We start from the raw sequence: 22117 nt of genomic DNA, 5'->3' as shown, positions 1-22117 counted from the left end.
TAGTGAGTTAAATTAAAATTAAACCCTTTATTTGATAGTTAACACGGTAAGAAGGGAAAAGAGAAAAGAGAATGAGAGTAAAAAATGTTTCTATTACTCTTTGATGGATGAACACTGACACGGATATGAGATACGACATAATACAGGATACGCGGATACATGAATTTTAAAATCTTATAAAATACGGGAATACGACATATATATAAAATATAAAATATTTTTTAGATAAATTACAATAAATTTGTGATATTATATTGGTATTAAAATAAAAAATAAAATTTTAATTATTTTTAATGTCTTCTTTTAACTATATAAAAGTATTTAAAATATTTTTTATTTTAATAAATATAATATTTATTATTTCTAAACTTATTTTAAGAATACATATTAAAGATAAAGTTGGATATACTAACACGTGATAGTATTTATGTGTGTCCAGATATGTTTGGAGAAGAATTTTTTATTTTTTATTAAGACACGGTTGGACACAACAGACACACGTGTCAGACGAGTGTCGATGAATATCGTATCCAAAATGTGTCCAACACAGAAACACGACAACTCAACAAAGTATCCGTACTTCATAGCTATTACGTATTGAAGTGATATTATTTGTCTTGTTACATACTCTGGTGCTTATTATTTATAGAGGTATTATTTAGACTTATTATCTTCTAACTAATTCTATCATATATAGCCTAATATCTCCCCACAAATTCAAGATGGCTTTGTAGGCAATTTGAGCTTGTCCTTAAATTTCGCAAATAGCATTGCGCATAAAAACTTTGATAGAATGTTTGCAACAAACTTGCTCTGAGTTCGAAAATGAGTTACAGCTACTAAACTCTGCATCACTCTATCTCTAACTAAATACAAATCTTGCTCAAAATGTTTCATTCTCTCATGGAGTATAGGATTATAAGCTAGAAGAACAACTAGCATATTATGACAATACATGTTTGGCTTTATACCTAACAACTTGTCCTTGATCATTCTTTTTGAGTGCAAAAATCCATTTGCAACTCACCACTTTCTCATCTGGAGAGAAAGTTCAAATAAATTTCATGTCTTATGATAAGGTAAAGCTCTATATTAATCCAACATTGCCTCCTTCTCTAATGTGGATATTTGAGAGAAATCTGGATAGACTTGAGAATTCGCTGAGAGATATCCATGGTTACATCAGAAGCTAGAGCTTGGAGTGCCATGGGCTTTAAGGCGTTAGTTTCCGACCTAGTCTTTATAGGGTGTTGATTGTGAGTGATGGATGGAGTTGAATTAAGATGTGAGATTCAAAGAGTAAGGTAATTTCTATAGATGAGATAGGTATAAGTGTATCAAGCTGAGAATTAGTTGATTTTCTATTTGTTGTGCAGTAACAGAATTAGAATTTGTAGTAATAGGACCTTTATTTTGTGCAGAAGTAGAGATTCTCTAGAATGTGTGTACAAGGGAATTAAAAATGGAAGGAATCGAGATGGAATTTGGCTTTGAAGATCAAAATGAGAAGAGGTAAAACTGAAATTGAAGTTAATTTCTCAAGCACAGTAGCACTAGTAGTAGATTCTGGAGTCATAGACTTTTGAAATAAAGAAATTGAAGGAAATTTATCTTCATGAAAAATGACATCTCAAGAGATAATCAACTTTCCCTTTGCACATAAACACTTATAACATTTTTTATCATTACAATAACTTAGAAAAATACAATAATGTTTAGACCTTAACTCAAGCATATGCTGATTATAATATTTGAGGTTAGGAAACATAAACATTCAAAAACTTTAAACAAGGTATCATCAAGAGCTTGATTTAATAAGAGCTCACAAGGTAAATTTTAATCATTATTAGTGGAGGACATAATTTATAAGACAGACTGCAATTGGGAAGACCTCATCCCAATAATATAAGGGGAGGAAAGTAGTTGCAAGTAAGGTAAGTTTTGTCTCGACAATGTACTTGTGCTTTCTCTCAACAAAGTCATTTTGTTGTGGAGTTCAAAAACATAGTAAACGACATGCAATGCCTTCTTTTCATAAATACTGGCTGCTAGTACGAATTTTAACCTGTTGGAAAATCGACTAGAGTTTTTACCGATTCATATGTATTAAGTCGAAAAGATCCAGGATGAAATTGGTTGACCATGCATGGCCAAAATCTCGACGGAGTAAAGACTCGACATTAAGAAACAGAACTCTGGTTATGCGGTGAGTTGAATATGGAGAATGATTGGAGTCAAAGTTAGATAACAATTCCAAATTAACAGCACGATACAGAGCGTGAGAATTTGTTGGAACTAGTAATAAATCGTGCAAGAGAGTCGAAGTCGAAAGATTTTCAACACCTAAAAAATATGGTGAAAATTAAGAGAGAATGTGAAACTTGGAAGCTAAGGTAAGAGAAGACGTGAGATGATAAATTTGGATGTTGTTACGGATCCCGCCCACCATCTCGGATCCAAGACCGAACCCAACACCGGTTCCCCGGGTCCGACCCGTTCCCCACTTCTAGAAGGCCCGAAAACGGCACTCTCAGATTCCTAACCGACTTTCGAATTCAAACGTCTCCCTTATCTTAGCCAAATAAGATAAGATAAGATATTCTCCATCACCTATAAATAGAGGACCCAGGTCCCTCCAGGTATTCATTCATTCCACAGACCTTATACCTCTCAGATCCATTCTGACTTGAGCGTCGGAGTGTCTTTGCAGGTACCTCCCCCCATCGCCCCAGTCAAGTGATCCGGCATCCGCCTCGACCCGCAGGTTCCCGATCCATCTCTCAACCCGTACCAGAGACATCTTGTACATTGGCGCCATCTGTGGGGACCTGCGCCGACTAAATCGAAATGGGGGACGTACTGGAAGAAGCCTCCTCAAGTCGGGAGAACTCTCGACCAAGAAATCCGACTCCCGAACATCAAGAGGTCACAAACCAAGCTAGGATAATGAGCGCTATCCATCACACAAACGATCGTATGTTCACGGAACCACGATACCCCGAGAACACGGGAGATAAAGCAGCTCAAATCATCCAAGATCTCTGCCTCCGGGTCCAAGAGCTCGAAGGCAAATTGACCACCAAAAACAAACTCCATAACGAACACGGAAGCCAGGCGACTTCCCGGTCAAGATCTCGTCGCGGCAGGTCGCCGACTCGGCGACATGATACGAGAAACGGTCGCAGCACCTCGCGCGACCATAGACGGGAGAAATCGCCAGAACGGCGATACAGCAAAAGGCACAATCGTAGCACTTCCCGAGACCCAAGCCACCAGCGCGACTCAGAGGAAGAGCGGCGACACCGAGACACCAAACGCACGAGAAACGACCATATAATAATGGGCGCTACACCCTTCACAGAAAGAATCCTAAGAGCAAAACTCCCCAAAGGCTTCGACAAGCCTACCGATATGAAATACGATGGAACTAAGGATCCCCAAGAACACCTAACGGCTTTTGAAGCCAGAATGAACCTAGAAGGAGCGGCCGACGCGGTCCGATGCAGAGCCTTCTCGGTAACCCTCGCCGGGCCAGCGATCAAATGATTCAACGCCCTTCCAAACGGATCCATAGCCAGTTTCCACGACATTACACGAAAATTTATGGCCCAGTTCACTACTAGGATCACTAAAGCCAAACACCCCATCAGCTTGCTTGGGGCCACACAAAAACAAGACGAATCCACAAGAAAATACCTCGACCGCTTCAACGATGAATGCCTAACGGTCGACGGACTCACGGATTCCGTCGCAAGCCTTTGCCTGACCAATGGGCTAATGAACGAAGATTTTCGCAAACACCTCACCACCAGACCGGTATGGACCATGCATGAGATCCAGAACGTCGCCAAAGACTACATCAACGACGAAGAAGTCAGCCAGGTCGTCGCGGCCAACAAACGGCAGCACGGCAACACCCAACGCGGCAATTTGGCTTCTCACCATAACCCAACACCCAAAGAGAATCAACGAGACCACCTTCGGCCGACCAGCCGGCCACCGAGAATAGGCAAATTCTCTAATTACACGCCCCTAACTGCACCAATTACCGAGATATACCACCAAATAGCAGATCGAGGCATCATTCCGAAAGCCCGACAACTCAAGGAAAGGACAGGAGGCAACAAAACCCTCTACTGCGAATACCACCGAGGTTACGGTCACAAAACACAAGATTGTTTCGACCTTAAAGACGCCCTCGAACAAGCCATACGAGACGGCAAACTCCCAGAATTCGCTAAAATCATCAGAGAACCAAGACACGTGGAGAGAGACAGGTCACTGGAGAAAGAAGGACGTAACCCGAGAACCCAAAAGCAACCCCCTAGAAAAAGTCCAGAGGAAGACCCGACCATCATAGTAAATGTCATCACGGGTAAAGATGCACCATGCAAGTCAAAATCCACGATAAAAAAAGACCTCAAGGTAATGGCCGTCAGAAATCAAGCCCCAACTCCCATGATCGACAAAGCAATAACCTTCCTACCCGAAGATTGCCAGCATGGCACCGCAGCCGAAGACGCACCCTTCGTGATCTCGGCGAGAATCGGAACCGGACTAGTCCGAAGAATACTAGTAGACACCGGCGCAGATTCCAACATCCTCTTTCGAGGGGCCTTCGACAAGCTTGGGCTCTGCGACGAAAATCTCCAGACGCACCGCAACGGTGTCACGGGACTCGGGGACAACTTCCTCAAACCGGAAGGCTCCATCACACTCCCCCTCACCATAGGAACCGGTGACAAGAGGAGGACAATCCTAGCCGAATTTGTGGTCCTAAAAGACTCCACTACCTACAACGTCATCCTCAGAAGAAAGACGATCAATGACTTTTCGGCCATCATCTTTACCAAGTACCTCCTTATGAAGTTCGTAGCGGAGGACGACTCCATCGGGACCATCCATGGAGATCGGGAAGTCGCGGCAGAATGCGACAACACCAGCCTGGCTTTACGGAAAAAATCCCGCGACGCTGCCGGGATATTCCTAGCCGACCTAGACGCCCGACAAGACGGCCAGCCTAGACCAGAACCAGAAGGCGACATGGAGAAACTGCAAATAGGACAAACCAAGGACGAGTACACCTTCATCAACAGGAACCTCCCCTATGACCTAAAAGAAGACCTTTCCCAATTTTTAAAACAAAACAGAGACCTGTTCGCTTTCACGCCAGCCGACATGCCGGGGATAGACCCCAACTTCATGTCCCACCGGCTAGCCGTAAACCCCAAAGCCAAACCCGTAGCACAAAGAAGAAGAAAAATGTCAGCAGACCGAGCGGCCGAAGTCAAGAGACAAGTACAAGCCCTGCTCGAAGCAAACTTCATCCGAGAACTCCCCTACACGACCTGGTTAGCAAACGTTGTACTTGTAAAGAAATCCAACGGAAAATGGCGAATGTGTGTCGACTATACGGACCTCAACAAAGCCTGCCCAAAAGACGCCTTTCCCCTGCCGAACATCGACGGACTAGTGGACTCCGCATCCGGACATCGATACCTCAGCTTTATGGACGCATACTCTGGCTACAATCAGATACCCATGCACCGACCCGACGAGGAAAAAACGGCGTTCATCACCCCCGACGGCACGTACTGCTACACAGTCATGCCCTTCGGTCTGAAAAACGCCGGAGCAACGTACCAACGGCTCGTCAACAAAATATTCCAGAACCTATCCGGAACAAAACTAGAAGTCTACATAGACGACATGCTCGCCAAAACTGACTCCGACGAACAACTCATCAGCGACCTCAAGGTCATAATGGACACCCTAAGAAGGCACCAAATGCGACTCAACCCAACAAAGTGCGCCTTCGGAATGGAGGCAGGGAAGTTCCTCGGCTTCATGATTACACAACGCGGAGTTGAAGCCAACCCGGAGAAATGTCGTGCCATCCTCGAGAGACGAGCCCAAAAAACCTACGCGACGTTCAGAAGCTCACCGGCCGACTAACAGCCCTATCTCGTTTTCTCGGAGCATCAGCCCAAAAAGCAATCCCCTTCTTCAAATTAATGAAGAAAGGAGCCCCCTTCATGTGGAAAGAGGAGTGCGAAGCGGCATTCCAACACTTCAAGAAAACCCTGGCGGAACCACCAATTCTTGCCAAACCCCAAACAGGGGAAACCCTGTACTTATACCTCTCCATAACGGAAGAAGCACTCGCGGCGGCACTCATCCGAGAAAACAAGAAAAAGGAGCAAAAACCCATATATTTCACAAGCAAAGTCCTACAAGACGCAGAGACCCGCTACTCGCGCCTAGAAAAACTAGCCTTCACCCTCCTCACGGCATCCCGACGCCTGCGGCAATATTTCCAAGCCCACCTCGTAACGGTTCGAACCGACCAAGCAGTTAAACAGGTACTACAGAAGCCCGACCTAGCGGGAAGAATGCTAGCATGGTCCGTCGAAATATCCCAATTCGACATCAAGTTCGAACCCCGGTACGCAATCAAAGCACAGGCCATGGCCGACTTCATCGCCGAGATGACACCGGGAAACACCCCTCCCGAGTCATGGAAACTACACGTCGACGGCTCCTCGAACGTCACTTCCGGAGGCGCCGGAGTCATTCTGGAAAGCCAAAACGGCGTCGTAATCGAACAATCAGTCCGATACGATTTCCCGGTCTCAAACAACCAAGCAGAATATGAGGCCCTCCTGGCAGGACTAACCCTAGCCAGCGAAGTCGGGGCAAAGGTCCTGGAAATCAACACGGATTCGCAAGTAGTCAGTTCCCAAATCAACGGAGACTACCAAACGCGAGATCCCCTACTACAACAATACCTCGCCAAAGTCAACAAACTAAAAGAAGAATTTGACCAGGTAACCATACAGCACGTCCCCAGGGAAAGAAACACCAGAGCCGACCTCCTCTCTAAACTTGCCAGCACCAAACCAGGACACGGCAACAAATCGCTAATTCAGGAGGTCGTCAAAACACCGTCCGTATCCCTAACAGCCGACACCCACCTGACGCACTCCCACCACAAGTCTTGGACCTACCCCATCCTACAGTACCTCCTCAACAGAACACTGCCCGAAGACCCCAAAGAGGAAAAACGAATAAAAAGGAGGGCCGCCGGCTATACGGTCGTCGCGGGACAACTATACAAACGTGGACTCTCGCAACCCCTGCTCAAATGCGTCGAGCCCGGGAACACGGAATACATACTCCGCGAAATCCATGAAGGCTGTTGCGGACACCACATCGGAGGCAAAACCCTTGCCCAAAAAGTCATCCGCGCCGGCTACTTCTGGCCCACGATCATCCGGGACTCCGTACAACTAGTGAAAAACTGCGACAAATGCCAAAGGCACGCCAACATCCACCAAGCCGCCCCGCACCAGCTCAGCATTATATCGGCAGAACGGCCATTCGGCACCTGGGGGATCGACCTTGTCGGACCTTTTCCCATGGCACCAGGCCAACTCCGATATCTCATCGTCGCCATAGACTATTTCACCAAATGGATCGAGGCCGAGCCACTAGCCTCTATCACCGCGACCCAATGTCGAAAATTCCTCTGGCGACAAATCATTACCCGGTTCGGGATCCCCGAGATCGTCATCTCGGACAACGGAACCCAGTTCGCCGACACAAAATTCAAGGAATTCCTAAGCGGACTACGCATATCCCACCGCTTTAGCTCGGTAGAACACTCCCAAACAAACGGGCAAGTGGAATCAGCAAACAAAATAATAGTCAAAGGCCTCAAGAAACGACTCGACGAAGCCAAAGGGCTATGGGCGGACGAACTCGGATCGGTCTTATGGTCGTACCGCACGACCCCCCAGACAGCTACCGGGGAAACCCCCTTTCGACTAACCTACGGCACGGAAGCTGTCATCCCAGTTGAAATCGGCAACCCAAGTCCGCGAAGAACAATCGGGGGCAACGACGAAGAAGCAGAACGAGACCTCACTGATGAAATAAGAAGCGTAGCCCATCTCAGGGAACTAGCCCTAAAACAAAGAATCAGCCTAAGATACAACAACGGAGTCATTCGGCGAGAATTCACGACAGACGACCTCGTCCTACGGAAAGGAGCGTACAAGCTCGAACGGCTTAACGGTCACGAAGTCCCGAGAACGTGGAACGCCGCCAACTTACGGCGATACTACTCCTAAAACCAACCCAGGTCTCCATTTCCCCACCCCCCCCCCCCGATTTTCTTTTACGCTTTCGCTTTACTTATTCAGTCGTTGCAAATTTACATTTCAAAACTACGCCTATGTATCAAATTCGGGTACTCTTTCCCGCCAACAACGGAGGGTTTTAACGAGGCCCACCCATCAATAAAATCCCATTACAAAGCTATCCCTAAATTCTTTATTTTTCACACAATGTCCCAAATACGGAACAAAAACACGGCCACAACTGGAGGACCGATCACCCTCCGGGACCAACCCACGGATATCCATATAAACCCGACCACACGACGGTCCACTCATCCCAAATATGGGAACAAGATTAACCAAACGGAATAGCTTTAAAACGGAACATACGAAAAGAGCCCGAACGGCTAGAAAAGTCATTAAAACAAAATCCAAAAGCTACGGAGTCACGGTTACACGGCCCACGGCCAAACCAAAAGTATCCAAAAAACAAAGTAAGTCTAAAAGAGCGGAAGAACAAAAATTACAAAGATAAAGCTACTCGAGGTCAACTATCCGGCCATCGCGAACGGTCTTGAATGCTCCCATCACGGACACATCCACTCCCGGAGCAAGCACTAGGGCCTGCGCCTTTATCGTCTCCTCGGTAGCAGCAATCGCATCCTTAGCATCGGCCAGCAGTTCCGTTTTTTCCCTCTTCAATGCAGCAACCTCGGCATTCAGAGCCTTCGTCTCACCAAGAAGTACGGCAGCCCGGGAACACGCATCGGAAGCCTTGCGCCGCTCCTCACCTAGCTGAGAAAGGAGTGAAGTCTCAACCTCGGAAAGCCGGAGAATCTCCGCCCCGGCTTCCTCAGAAGACTTCACCGCCTTCTCCCTCGCAATCTCGGCAGCCTCGAGCTCCTCCTTCAACTTAGCCACCTCAGCCTGAGATTGGCGAAGTTTCTTGTCCAGTAAACCGACCTGAGCCATCACGGGCTCAGCCTTCCGAACAACAACAGCAGAGCGAAGGAGAGCACGATACACTGACTTGGCCTGGAATGAGACATCACAGCCATCAAAATAAGGCTCCGTACCAGGCATCAAATGCTGATCAATGAAACCCGGGGCATCAAAACGACGATCCATCACACTAGGCACCAAACCCTCCTCAAAAGTCTCGCTGCTCGGGTCCTCAGGCCTCCTTCTCTTCCGAGAAGCCTCAGCAGCCGACACCACCACAACCTCAGGAGAGTTCGCAGGGCCAGGGGAAACTTGAACCTCGGCCCGTGCAGCCGAGGAAATCACCTCCTGAGAAACCGGTTGAGATTCCACGGCAGGATTGGAGACAGGGGTAGAAGGAGACGAGGATCCCTCCTCCCGGCCCATCGCCGCCTTCAACCTAGCCAGAGAAGTCAGCCCACCAGCCATCTCAACTGAAAGAAATAAAAAATAACAAAACATAGTTACAAAAAAGAGAAAAATAGAACATATAAAATCGGGAAAAGAAGACAAGGCACACACCAATATACGCCCGACAAGCCTCGGGATCCCCCATAACGTCCCGAGGATTCAACGGACGCTCACCAAACAAATGCCACAAAACGTTGGCAACGTCCTTATCCTCCTGGGACAAACCATCGTAGGTGAATTTAGTTAGAACCGACGGGCCAGCTTGGAAATTCCAGTATGTCGAAAACCGACGTACGCCCTCCGGCGACAGCCAGAATGGATGGTGCCCCTGGACAGGACGCACCTTAAAATACTCCCACTTAAAACCATGAAAAGAATCCTCAAATAAGCCAAAAATACGGCGATGAGGCTGAGCACGGAAAGACATATACCCCTTCTTATACTTCCCCTCCTTAGTCGGGAGAGTGCATAAGAAAAGAAAAAGAAAAACAGGAACGGAAGCCGGAAGGTCGAGATACCGGCACACCAACTCAAACGACCGCACAGCAGCCCAGCTGTTCTGGTGAAGTTGAGACGGCGCCACGGAACACTGACTCAACAGATCCTGAACAAACGGTGAGAAGGGGAGTCGCACGCCGAGCCGAGTGAACATCGACTCATAAACCCACATCCAATCTGGAACGGTGGGGGAATGCAGATTCAAGTAACAAACGCGCTCGTCGGCGTCTGGGAGGACGAGCTCATACCGCCCCTCCTCATCACCACCACCGCAGATGGCCCCCTGATCACGGAGCCGCTGAAGGTCGCCCTCCGTTATCCGCGACGGAACGCCCCATACATCACTAGTCACCCAACCATAACGATTGGGAACGCCCCTGGAAGGGGCTACTGGAGCTCCCACACCCTCATTTCTCCGCCGTTGCATACCTAAAACAGGGAGGAGCACCACCATCAGCCTGCTAACCCTAGACAGAAGCAAGACAGAAACCTACACACCATTACCAAACCAACACGGCGGTACACCGCCATCACCGAATGAACACGGCGGTGCTCAACCCCTCCAAAAACTCAAAAAACTACCCCCCCCAAAGAAACTAGTTCAACGCAAAACTAAAAACAGGCAGAACAATGCATGGCAAAAGACAGAGCGGCATTCACAAAATAACAGGAAAGAATAAGCGAAACGTGCTAACCTGGAAATGCAGAAAGAACACTTGAGAAAGCTCGAAAAGCAGAAGCAGCAAGCAAAAACCAAAAAACGAAAGACCACAGAGAAAGGAGGAGACTTTCTGTTCAGATAGAAATTCTTCAGAAGAGAATGGAAAAAGGAAAAAGAAAGGGAAACGAGCGAGGAAACTGAAATAAAAATCCAAAACGGTTTCAAAGAGAGGGGCGAAAAGACACAATTGCCCCTAGGCGCAGTTAAAGCTAGTAGGGGCAGAAGAGGGAAAGCGTCCCTTCACATTTAATGACCCTCCCTCGAAAAAAGAAGCTAATAAAGCCTCGAAGAACGCAACAGACACGGCAGAATCGGAGGAGTCACGTCAAACCAAAAAACGGTCAGACGAGCCTTCAGCGAAACCGGAGCCGAGACACCGATCTCCCTCCAAAAAACAAACGAACTCCCGAGACAAACTGAAGCCCACGGTCAAGCATCGCGCCTTTCAGCGACAGACCGACCTTGTTCGCTCCCCCGCTGCGGGGGCAACTGTTACGGATCCGGCCCACCATCCCGGATCCAAGACCGAACCCAACACCGGTTCCCCGGGTCCGACCCGTTCCCCACTTCTAGAAGGCCCGAAAATGGCACTCTCAGATTCCTAACCGACTTTCGAATTCAAACGTCTCCCTTATCTTAGCCAAATAAGATAAGATAAGATATTCTCCATCACCTATAAATAGAGGACCCAGGTCCCTCCAGGTATTCATTCATTCCACAGACCTTATACCTCTCAGATCCATTCTGACTTGAGCGTCGGAGTGTCTTTGCAGGTACCTCCCCCCATCGCCCCAGTCAAGTGATCCGGCATCCGCCTCGACCCGTAGGTTCCCGATCCATCTCTCAACCCGTACCAGAGACATCTTGTACAGATGTCAAGATTCTTCATAATCAGGACAAGATCGTGACTTGAAAAAAGGAAGAAACTTAATCAAGGAAAACATTATGCAAACCTATCCTCATGGTCTATAATGTTAGGGAGACAAAAAAAAACAGTCAGAACTTGCCTTATTTAGTATTCATTAATTGTCGCAACAATTAATAAATGCTAAATAAGATAAATTAGGACTGTTTTTTGCTGATATTTTTTGTTACCAAACATTTTCGTTAATTTATTTTCTTGCATTTCCTTGCTGTCCAAGCATTTTTTTTATTTTCTGTTTTACTTAAAGTTCTCATTTATTTATCAACTTTTTATTTGTTTTTCATATCCTTTATTTTATTTCTCTCTCTTCAAGCATTTTATCTTATTCATTTTAAACTACATTTATTTTATTTTGTACAATTTGTCACAAGTGTTTTGACACAGTTCAATTCGACAGAAACACTAAATAATTTTCGACAAAAACACTAAATAATTTTATTTTATTTTGTATAATTTGCTCTCCAAACTGAGAATTTCATACAAATTTGATTCGATACCCTATTAAGATTACCAAAAATAAAATGAAATACATAAATTTTGTATTTATATTTAAAGCTATATTTATTGGTTGAAATTAAATAGTATATATTTTTAAATTGTAAATTAGTGTTCCTAAATTATATTAAATAGTTGACTATTAATTTTTAGAGTAATTAATAAAAATTAAACTCTGAAACATTTATTTCTACTAAGTATGAAATTTTACATCGATCTTTTATGGAATATTTAAAAAAGTTTAATTTTAATGTACTAACAGTATAAAATATTTTATATAACACAATCATATTTGTCTTTTTAGATGACCATTCACACGGTCAATAAAAATAGCAATTTTTTTTTATAATGTGGTATTACGTGATTGAATGCACATATAAAACTATTTTATACTAACGGTGCATTAAAATTAAATTATAATATTTTCTTAATATTGTCTTAATTATAAACCAAAAAAAATAAATTATTTCTGATTAATTATTTCTTAATATTTTTTAATATTTGTACCACTAACCTTTTATGGAGTATTCGATGATAACTTATTTTTGTTGCATTATATTTCTAGCGTAAGGATCGTATACATTCGTGTAATTAAAGACATGTATGATGGGGTCATAACTAGTGTGAAGACTCAAGGTGGTGTGACAAAAAAATTTTCTATTGATATAGGATTACACCAGGGATCATCCTTAAGTCCATACATTTTCACATTAGTCTTGGAAGTACTCACAGAGCACATCTAAGAGCCTGTGTCATGGTGCATGCTTTTTGCCGATGATATCGTCCTTTTGGGAGAGTCAAGGGAAGACCTAAATAAGAAGTTAGACTTATGGAGAGAAGTTTTAGAAGTGTATGGTCTGCGCATAAGTCATAGCAAAACGAAATATATAGAATGTAAGTTCAGTCTGAGAAGGGAAAACCCTAATATAGAGGTGAAGATTGGAGAAAACTTCCTACGAAAAGATAAAAGTTTTAAGTATCTTGGGTGCATCATACAGGATAATAGAGAGATTGAACATGATGTAAATCATAGAATCCAAGCAGGTTGGTCAAAATTGCGGAGTGCATCTGGTTTTATATGCGACAAAAAAGTGCCTTTAAAACTTAAAGGCAAATTCTATCGCACCGCTATAAGACCGGCTATGCTTTATGGTACGAAGTGTTGGACGGCCAAAGGGGAGCACGAACATAAGTTGAGTGTGGCAGAGAAGATGTTGAGATGTATGAGTGGTCATACGCAATTGGATGAAATAAGGAACGAAGATATAAGGGAGAGAGTTGGAGTAGCACCCATTGTGAAAAAGATGGTTGAATCGCGTCTTAGGTGGTTTGGACATGTGAGAAGAACACTGATAGAACACACAGTTAGGAGAGTGGATGAGATGGAAGATGGATAAGGGACGAAAGGCAGAGGAAGACCTAAGAAAATCATCCATGAGGTGGTCAAATGAGATCTACATGTAAACGGTCTCTCTGTAGACATAATACATGACAGAGCACAATAGCGTCGTTTGATTCATGTAGCCGACTCCACCTAGTGGCATAAGGCTTTGTTGTTGTTGTTATTTGTTATGTTATGTTTAACCTAGCTGCCATTTTCGCTAAAGAATATAAATCGTTAACATTTCTGATTTATTGTATAAATATTAGAGTAATTACCCAAATCAATCCCCAAAGATTTTAGAATCGGACATTTTAGTCCCCAAGAAAAATTAATATACAGATTAATCCCCCAAGGTTTTACTCTGACAAACAAATCAGTCCCCAGTTCATTTTTTAGCAGAATAATTACCCAGATCAGTCCCCAAATATTTTAAAAACGGACATTTTAGTCCCCAAGAAAAACTAGTGTACAAATCAATCCCCAACGTTTCTCTTTGTTAGACATAATAGTCCTCCGTCCAAAAATAAAATAAATAAAATAATTATTATTATTAATTACACAATAATATTGTACTATATTTTTTGTATTTTTTGGACAAAAATAATAATAAATTTATTCATTAAATTCTTATATATATATATATATATATTCACTCAATAATAATAATAATAATAATAATAATAATAATAATAATAATAATAATAATAAAAAGATTATTTTACAAAAAATTTAAGGTTAAAATTATTTGATATTTTTGTATTTAATATAATCAAAAGATGTCCTATGTAAAAAAAAATATATGTTTGTATTAAAAAATATGTATTAAAAGAAAATATTTTAATTTAGATTTATATTAAATACATATTTTTTAAAGTAGTATATCTTTTGATTATATTAAATATAAAAATATCAAATGGTTTTAATCTTAAATTTCTTGTAAAATAATCTCTAATAATTTTATTTATTATTATTATTATTATTATTATTATTATTATTATTATTATTATTATTATTATTATTATTATTGAGTGACTATATATATATAAATATATATATATATATATATATATATAAGAATCTAATGAATAAATTTATCATTATTTTTATCTAGAAAATACAAAAAATATAGTACAATATTATTGTGTAATTAATAATAATAATTATTTTATTTTATTTTATTTTTGAACGGAAGACTATTATGTCTAACAGAGGAAAACGTTAGGGATTGATTTTTTTTTTGGGACTAAAATGTTTGTTTTTAAAATTTTTGGGGACTGATCTGGATAATTACTCTGCCAGAAAATAAATTAGGAACTGATTTATCTGTCAGAGTAAAACCTTGAAAATTAATCTGTGTATTAATTTTTTTTTAGGATTAAAATGTCCAATTCTAAAATTTCTGGACTGGTTTGGGTAATTACTCTAAATATTATGTTAACATCAAGGTGCAAACGTAGGGATTAAATATCCTAGTTTAACATTTAACATAATAATATAAATTTGTGTTAAGAATATATATGTTATAATAACGAGGTTTTTGGGTGAAAATTGAAACGCAGTGGGTGCATAGGGAGTCAGCAACTTCGAGAGGAACAAAAACAAGAGGCACATTGAACATGGAGCAAAAGAAACGCAATTCTTCATGACTTATATAGAATAAGACCCTACATTGATTGTCCCCTTTAATTTGAATGAGCAACACACCTTCACTGAACCCTAAACAACAGCAAAGAGTAAACATAAATTGAAAGACAAGTAAAATTAAAGGTTCACATATGCCTAGTGAGTTTGATATAGCTAGGGAAGAAACGCATTCTGGGCTGACAAGGTTAACAAGAACACATGGAACACTAGTTCATTCTCTATAGTTCACACTACTACTTTTCCAATATTGCATTTCTTCTCTATCCAATCGTGCTTCCAATTTGTCCAATCTTGCTGACTTTGAAAGTTGGGAATTAACAGATTTGGCTCAAGGATTAATCCTGTATTTAACTTGTTAATAACTATTGTTTAAAGATAAAAAAATGTTACCATGGATCATTAGCTGAGTTAAAGTCATTAATAAGGTCACACTTTCACATTCAAGTCAATCGTTGTCACATGTCCAATTCAGATTTGTCCTCTACCCTTAGCCACCAAATTATTCCAGCCGCCAGAGCCATCACCACATATATATATAATTTTTATATTTTGATAATATTTTTTTAAGCAACACTTGTTAAAAAATGTTGTTTAATAAAAAATATTTTTTTTAATTTAACCGTATTTTTTTAAAAATCATAATTTTCGTAACATAGTCATATTAAAATGACCCGACCCATATATATATATATATATATATATATATGATTAGATGACGGTGAAATTCATTTCATCATGGGTATTATTTCAGGCTTCGTCTAGCAGTAATAAAAGAGTATTAAAACACATCGACATTTTTTTAAAAACACATGGACATTCTTTTAGAATGATAATAAGAGGATATTAATATATAATCCACAGCTGAGATTCACGAAATGCACCGATTTAGTCCCCGACTTCCCGATTGCACTAATTTAGTCCTCCAGATTGGAAAAAATGCATCAGCGAGGTCCCCCGCATATTTTCCGGTCAGATTCCTTACCGCCGGGACTGACGTGGCGAATGAGTGCCACGCTGGATGAAAGAAAACGACGTCGTTTTGGGTTTTGGCGCTAAACCCATTAACAGACGACACCGTTTCCACTCAGCATCTACAAAACTTTCAAACCCCCTCCCCCAATATTCAAAGATCACTTCGTCTTCTTCACCTCCTGCGAACTGAAAGCATCAAACCCTGGCATCCTATACTCCTGGCGTGCCTTTTCGAAGTGAAACAATCTAGAGTTCAGTGGAACCTCTTCATCGTTGGCTGAAGATCGGTGAAGGAAGGAGCAAAGATTTTGCGTGGAATCCCCTGTGACAAAGGTAGGCATGCAGAATATTACATAGTATTTTTCTGTTCTACGTAGTGGTAATGTATCGTTCATTATGGATTTTACTTGGGAATTTGGTGTAGATTGATGGGAAACCATGGATGCTATGATAGTGGATAGGGTTTTTGCATTGGGTGGTGCGGGTAGGGGTAATCGGAATGCTCTGTTTTCAACAAGAAAATATGGGCATTTCTATAATGGCATAATGACTGAATTAATTGTTAGTTAGGGATTTTGGAATTTCTCTCTGTTGTTGATTGCAGATTCTATCTTTTATTAAAAATGTTGTATATTTTTTTTTCCGATACAGATGGAGAAGTTGCTGGATATAATGTTCCATCATGGTGGAACGTTTAAGAAGAATGGTGATGGAAAGTTGGTTTACTCACCTGATAATAGAGCTTGCTTAGGTGATTTAGATGAGGATACACTTGATGTCTTCTTCATCAGGAACTATTTCAAGGAGTTGGGATATGACAAGGTAGTTGAGTGTTGGTGGCTGGTTCCGGAGAGGAGCTTGGAGGTTGGATTGAGAGCTCTGACCACTGATGATGAATTAAGGGAGATGTGCTTCCATGCACAGAGGAATGATGGCGTAGTCGATGTTTATTTCGAACATGGAGTTTCGACACCTGAACTGTTGGAGGGGAAAGAAGATGTGCTGTGTCTGGATTATATTCAACAAGAGGAGCCTGGTGGTGAGTTAAACAAGAAGAACACCCCTGAGGATACCTTAAATGAAATGCCACATGACAAAGCTGATCCTGACCCAGATCCTCCTACCCCAATCCCCATTCCAAACAGTCCAACTGCAATCTCAGTCCCTGCTAACACTCCCATCACAAAACCTATGCATGATGATACCAAGTCCATGGCTGATCATGAAAACCCCAAACTCCATCATATATCCAACCCAAAACCCACTACAAAGCCCAATACAACCCCAACTGTCAAGCAGAATCCAAAACCCAAGCAGAACCCGAAGCCCAAGAAAACTCAACCAAAGCCTAAGCCCAATATTACTTCCAAAACCAAGCCCAAATTTAACCCACCTAAAAGAATCACAAGATCTCAGGCAAGGGGACAGTGGAGTGCTAACAAAGGGAAGCAAACTTTTCATGTGGATTTAACTGGAAACAGATCCAGCAGTGATGAAGGGAGTTCAGAGGATGACTCTTATGTCCCTGTGCAGGAGGCCAGCTCTAGTAGTGATGATGAATTGGTTAAACCACCAATTAGGAAAGAGGTCAAGAAGGTTCAGAAGGCCTCAGCCATGGCCAAAGGAAAGGAAAAGATGTATAAAGACAGTATTATGCAAGATGATGATGCAATTGTGGCAGAGTTATCTGATGTAGAGGTGGACCTTGGTTTTTTAGGAAGTCCAGGAGGGGGATTTATGTATGATGCTCTTGACCCGGGTGCAGAGTCTGATGGTGCCAACTCTTGGCACTCGGAGGAGATGAAGACTCCTCCTAATTCTGAAGATGAATTGGAATCTGATGGAGAATCGGATGAATTTCCAATCTTCCAGGAGGGACAGAGATTTGGTGAGTTGCAACTGCAAGTGGGAATGAAGTTTAATACTAAACAAGACTTCAGGGATGCTGTGCGAGAGTTTACTATTCAGGAGGGTAGAAGGATTAAGTTTGTAAAGAATGACAATGTGAGGTGTAGGGCAGTGTGCCAGGTGGAAGAGTGTTGCTGGGTTGTTTATGCCTCAAGGGATCATGAGGACTCTTGCTGGCAAATCAAGACCTTTTATGACGATCATACATGTCCGAGAGAGAATTCTAATAGGGCTGCAAACAGAGCTTGGCTGGCAAGTAAGTTGGTAAAGAAGGTTAGAAAGTACCCCAACTTCAAGCAATGTGAGGCTGCAACATACTTCAGGTCTAAGTGTGATCTCATACTGCATAGGAATTCATTAGCCCGAGCCTTGGCTGATGCAAGAAATATTGTCTACGGGGATGAAAAGGCACAGTATGCCTTGTTAAGGGATTATGCTGAAACGCTGCTAAAGACCAATCCGGGATCCACCGTAAAGATTGGGGTTACTCCACTGCCCGACGGCCAAGTAATGTTTGATAAAATGTATATCTGCCTGAGTGGTTGCAAGAACGGGTTTAAAGCTGGTTGTCGACCTTTAATCGGCCTCGATGGTGCATTTCTGAAGACTCAGATTGGTGGACAGATATTATCAGCTGTCGCACAAGATGCAAATCACCACATTTACGTGGTTGCTTGGGCTATAGTCAACATTGAAAATAAGGAGAACTGGAAATGGTTTTTGGAGTTACTCCATGAAGACTTAGGAGACTATAAGGCTAACGGGTGGTGTTTCATTTCTGATATGCAGAAGGTTAGCCAGTTTATATTGGAAGCAAAATGTATATTAGTTCATTGTATAAACTATTTGATTCTATGTTTTTTTTTTGGTATGGATAATTGCAAGTTGCTGAAATCACTTGTAGTATGTTTGAATATTCAGGGTATTTGTTTAATTAAGTAGTTTGATTTGTTAGGTGGTTTGCTTAGTTAGGCTGATTGGTTATTGATTATTTAGGGTGATTGGTTACTGATTGGTTACTGATTATTTAAGCTGATTGGTTATTGATTACTTAGGGTGGTTGGTTATTGATTACTTAGGCTGATTGGGTATTGGTTATTGTTTGGTGTCTGCTATATCTTTCCATCAATTGCAGGGGTTGATTTCGGCTGTGGAAGAGGTCATGCCACAGGTCCACCATCGTTTCTGTGTATGGCACCTGTGGCGTAACTTTAACAAACAGTGGAAGGATCTTGAGCTGCGGAGACTCCTTTGGGATGCTGCAAGGTCAACCACCTTTCAAGATTTTATTGGCAACATGGAGAAGATCAAAAGAGTCAGTGAAGAAGCATGGACATACCTTAACAAGTGGCCTAGGCATTCATGGACGAAGTCTCAATTTAGCCACAGGCCAAAGCTAGATAATATATGCAACAACGCCTGTGAGGTATTCAATGCAAGGATCAAGGAGGCTAGGAGCAAGCCAATCATCACACTGCTTGAGGAGGTAAGGATGTTCGTTATGAGGTCCATTGCAAAGAACAAGATAAAGTTGAACAACCACATCGGAAAACTTCCTCCAGTTATTCAGAGCCGGTTAGAAAAGGTAAGGAAAGAGTCAAAGAACTGGGTACCTATATGGACTGGGGATGAAGCCTATGAGAAGTTTGAGGTCCATGGACAACCAACAAACATGGTTGTCGATCTAGGCAAAAGACTTTGCACCTGCCAATTCTGGATGTTAACAGGTAATTTTTGTTATATGTACATCTAATTCTGTTTTTTCTATTTATCTTGATTTGCATTATCATTAGATTCATTTTAGTGTAATTTTTACCTGAACTGTTAACTAACATGATCTGGACTTGTCTTGCGTTCTGTTTGGTGTGCTGTAGGCATTCCCTGTGTCCATGCTTGTGCTGCTCTTGCACAGGTGAACAAGAGACCAGAGGATTTCTGCCACCCCTTGGTCACAATGGAATCATACGCGAAGACCTACGAACATTATATCAATCCTCTTCCGGGTCAATCCATGTGGGAAAAATCAGCATATAGTAAGCCCCAGGCTCCTAACATCAAACGAAAACCAGGAAAGCTCACAACCAAAAGAAGAAAGGACGCTGATGAGGGTCCTAGTGTAAACAAGAAAGCTAAGCAGACTGTTACCCTAAAGAGACAGCTCAAGCCATTCACATGCACATATTGTGGTGTAAAGGGCCACACCAAGAGGGGATGCAAAAAGAAGAGAGCTGATGAGCTTGCTGCTGCTCTTGCGGCTGCAGCAGCAGCTGTGGCAGCTTCAAAGGCCAAAGCTACTGCTACTGGGACCACACCAGCACCTGAAGCAAGCAACAGTACCAATCCGGCAACACCGGCAGCTGACATTCCACCACCAGTGTCTGGACCGCAAGCTGAAGAGGTTGAATTATCCCAACCAAGCTATGGTGGAACACAAGATGAGGTATAAAAGGTCCCAAATGATTTGTTGTTTATAATCCTATGTTTAACTCCCATTTTCACAGTAACTCATATAACTTATTACACTTCAAGCAGGCACCACCACCACCAGCAACAAGGCCACCTAAGTTACCAACTAAACGGAAGACCACACCACAACCAGTAAGTACTTCTGTCGATCCCATGCTAGGAGCAAGTGCAGCCACATCTTCAAGGTTGGCAAGGTTCATGAAGATGGTTCCAACACCACAGTTCAAGGCACCAAGGAAGAAAAACCCTTGATTGGGATGTTGTAGCAGCTGCTTTAACAATATATATGGAATTTAGGCATTGGTTGATATTTTGGATTTTTTGTTTTTTCTCTAAGGGAATGGCTCTTATGTAGACTGTATGGTTTATTTTGATTTTCTGGTAGTAGATAATTTAACAGAGATTGTGCTTTTTGGTAGCTGTTTCAGTCTGTTTATCCTTATGTGGACAACTGCAACTATGTAACATTGACAATGTCTTGTTTATAATCTACAACTACTATTATCAATTTACATCTTATGTTCATTCAGTCTGGTTTCTATTTTTGTAAAATCTATCAACAAATAACACTCCAATAAGTTAAACAGTTCCCATACATTCATTAACAGATGCTTTCAAACACAGTTCTTACACTTTTCTCATCACAGGTAAAACAAGTTCTTACATTTTTAACATCACAACTAAAACAACAACTAAGATAGAAAAAAACAGCAATCCTAACATTTGTATCATATATTTCTGGGTCCTTAACTCAGCTTCCAAATTGCCAATCCTCAAAGCAAGACTGACGCTCACTTCTTCATTGTTGTATGCAGCAGTGTCTTCCAAATTTCCTTTATCATCTTCTCCAATGTCTGCCCATCGAAAGAAGCCACACCATTTTCTTCCACTACTCTGTGAACATGAAATTTAACTGTTACCATCAAATTAGTCAGCAACAAATCTTCATGAAACACTCACGTTGTAATTCGGGCATCCAAAGAAGGGCTTATTTGGGTGGGTTTCCGTTCCAGACCATCGGAGCACAGGACGTTTCCCACACCCACACCGCTCTGGTACTCGCGTGCCTCTACTCTGACTTGGCCTCCTTGTGCTTGATCGCAGAGAACTTCCCTCTCCTTCATCTGCACGTCCAACCATCCTCCAACCAGCAAAGCAATGGGTACGAGAATGAACAGGGAAGAAGAAGAAGAAGAAGAAGAAGAAGAAGAAGAAGAAGAAGAATAAGAAGACGAAGAAGAAGAAGACGAAGAAGAGAAGAAGACGAAGACGTGCTGCGCCATTTCTGATTTAGGGTTTAAAAAAGGAATCAGGGACAAAATTGGTGCATCAAGTTTCATTTGCCACATCATCCAACCGTTGGACACTCCAGCGTGGCACTCATTCGCCACGTCAGTCCCGGCGGTAAGGAATCTGACCGGAAAATATGCGGGGGACCTCGCTGATGCATTTTTTTCAATCTGGAGGACTAAATTAGTGCAATCGGGAAGTTGGGGACTAAATCGGTGCATTTCGTGAATCTCAGGGACCACTTTGGTGTTTAACTCGAAATTTAACAGGCGATACATATGATGATAAAACTTCATTTTTAT

General features: G+C 42.1%; 3 protein-coding genes across 3 annotated transcripts; 2 read left to right on the top strand and 1 right to left on the bottom strand.

Moving 5' to 3' along the window:
* The first annotated feature begins 4428 nt into the window (after positions 1-4428).
* Positions 4429-5955, top strand: LOC148543923 (uncharacterized). Its single transcript, XM_088498780.1, has 2 exons — positions 4429-5524; positions 5606-5955. The coding sequence occupies exons 1-2, from the start codon at positions 4429-4431 to the stop codon at positions 5953-5955; spliced, it is 1446 nt and encodes a 481-aa protein (XP_088354906.1).
* A 2702-nt stretch (positions 5956-8657) lies between these two features.
* On the bottom strand, positions 8658-9530 carry LOC148543922 (uncharacterized). The gene has a single exon (XM_088498481.1). It carries the CDS (start codon positions 9528-9530, stop codon positions 8658-8660), a length of 873 nt encoding a protein of 290 aa, XP_088354607.1.
* Positions 9531-16802: 7272 nt separating this feature from the next.
* On the top strand, positions 16803-20661 carry LOC148543921 (uncharacterized). The gene is made up of 3 exons (XM_088498368.1): positions 16803-17040; positions 20361-20499; positions 20592-20661. Exons 1-3 carry the CDS (start codon positions 16803-16805, stop codon positions 20659-20661), a joined length of 447 nt encoding a protein of 148 aa, XP_088354494.1.
* The last annotated feature ends 1456 nt before the right edge of the window (positions 20662-22117 follow it).

The sequence above is a fragment of the Arachis ipaensis genome, chromosome B9, assembly GCF_059453495.1.
Source record: "Arachis ipaensis isolate K30076 ecotype BB chromosome B9, ASM5945349v1, whole genome shotgun sequence".
Lineage (NCBI taxonomy): Eukaryota > Viridiplantae > Streptophyta > Magnoliopsida > Fabales > Fabaceae > Arachis > Arachis ipaensis.
The sequence above is the reverse complement of the archived record's forward strand: the minus strand, read 5'-3'. Positions and strand labels throughout refer to the sequence as shown.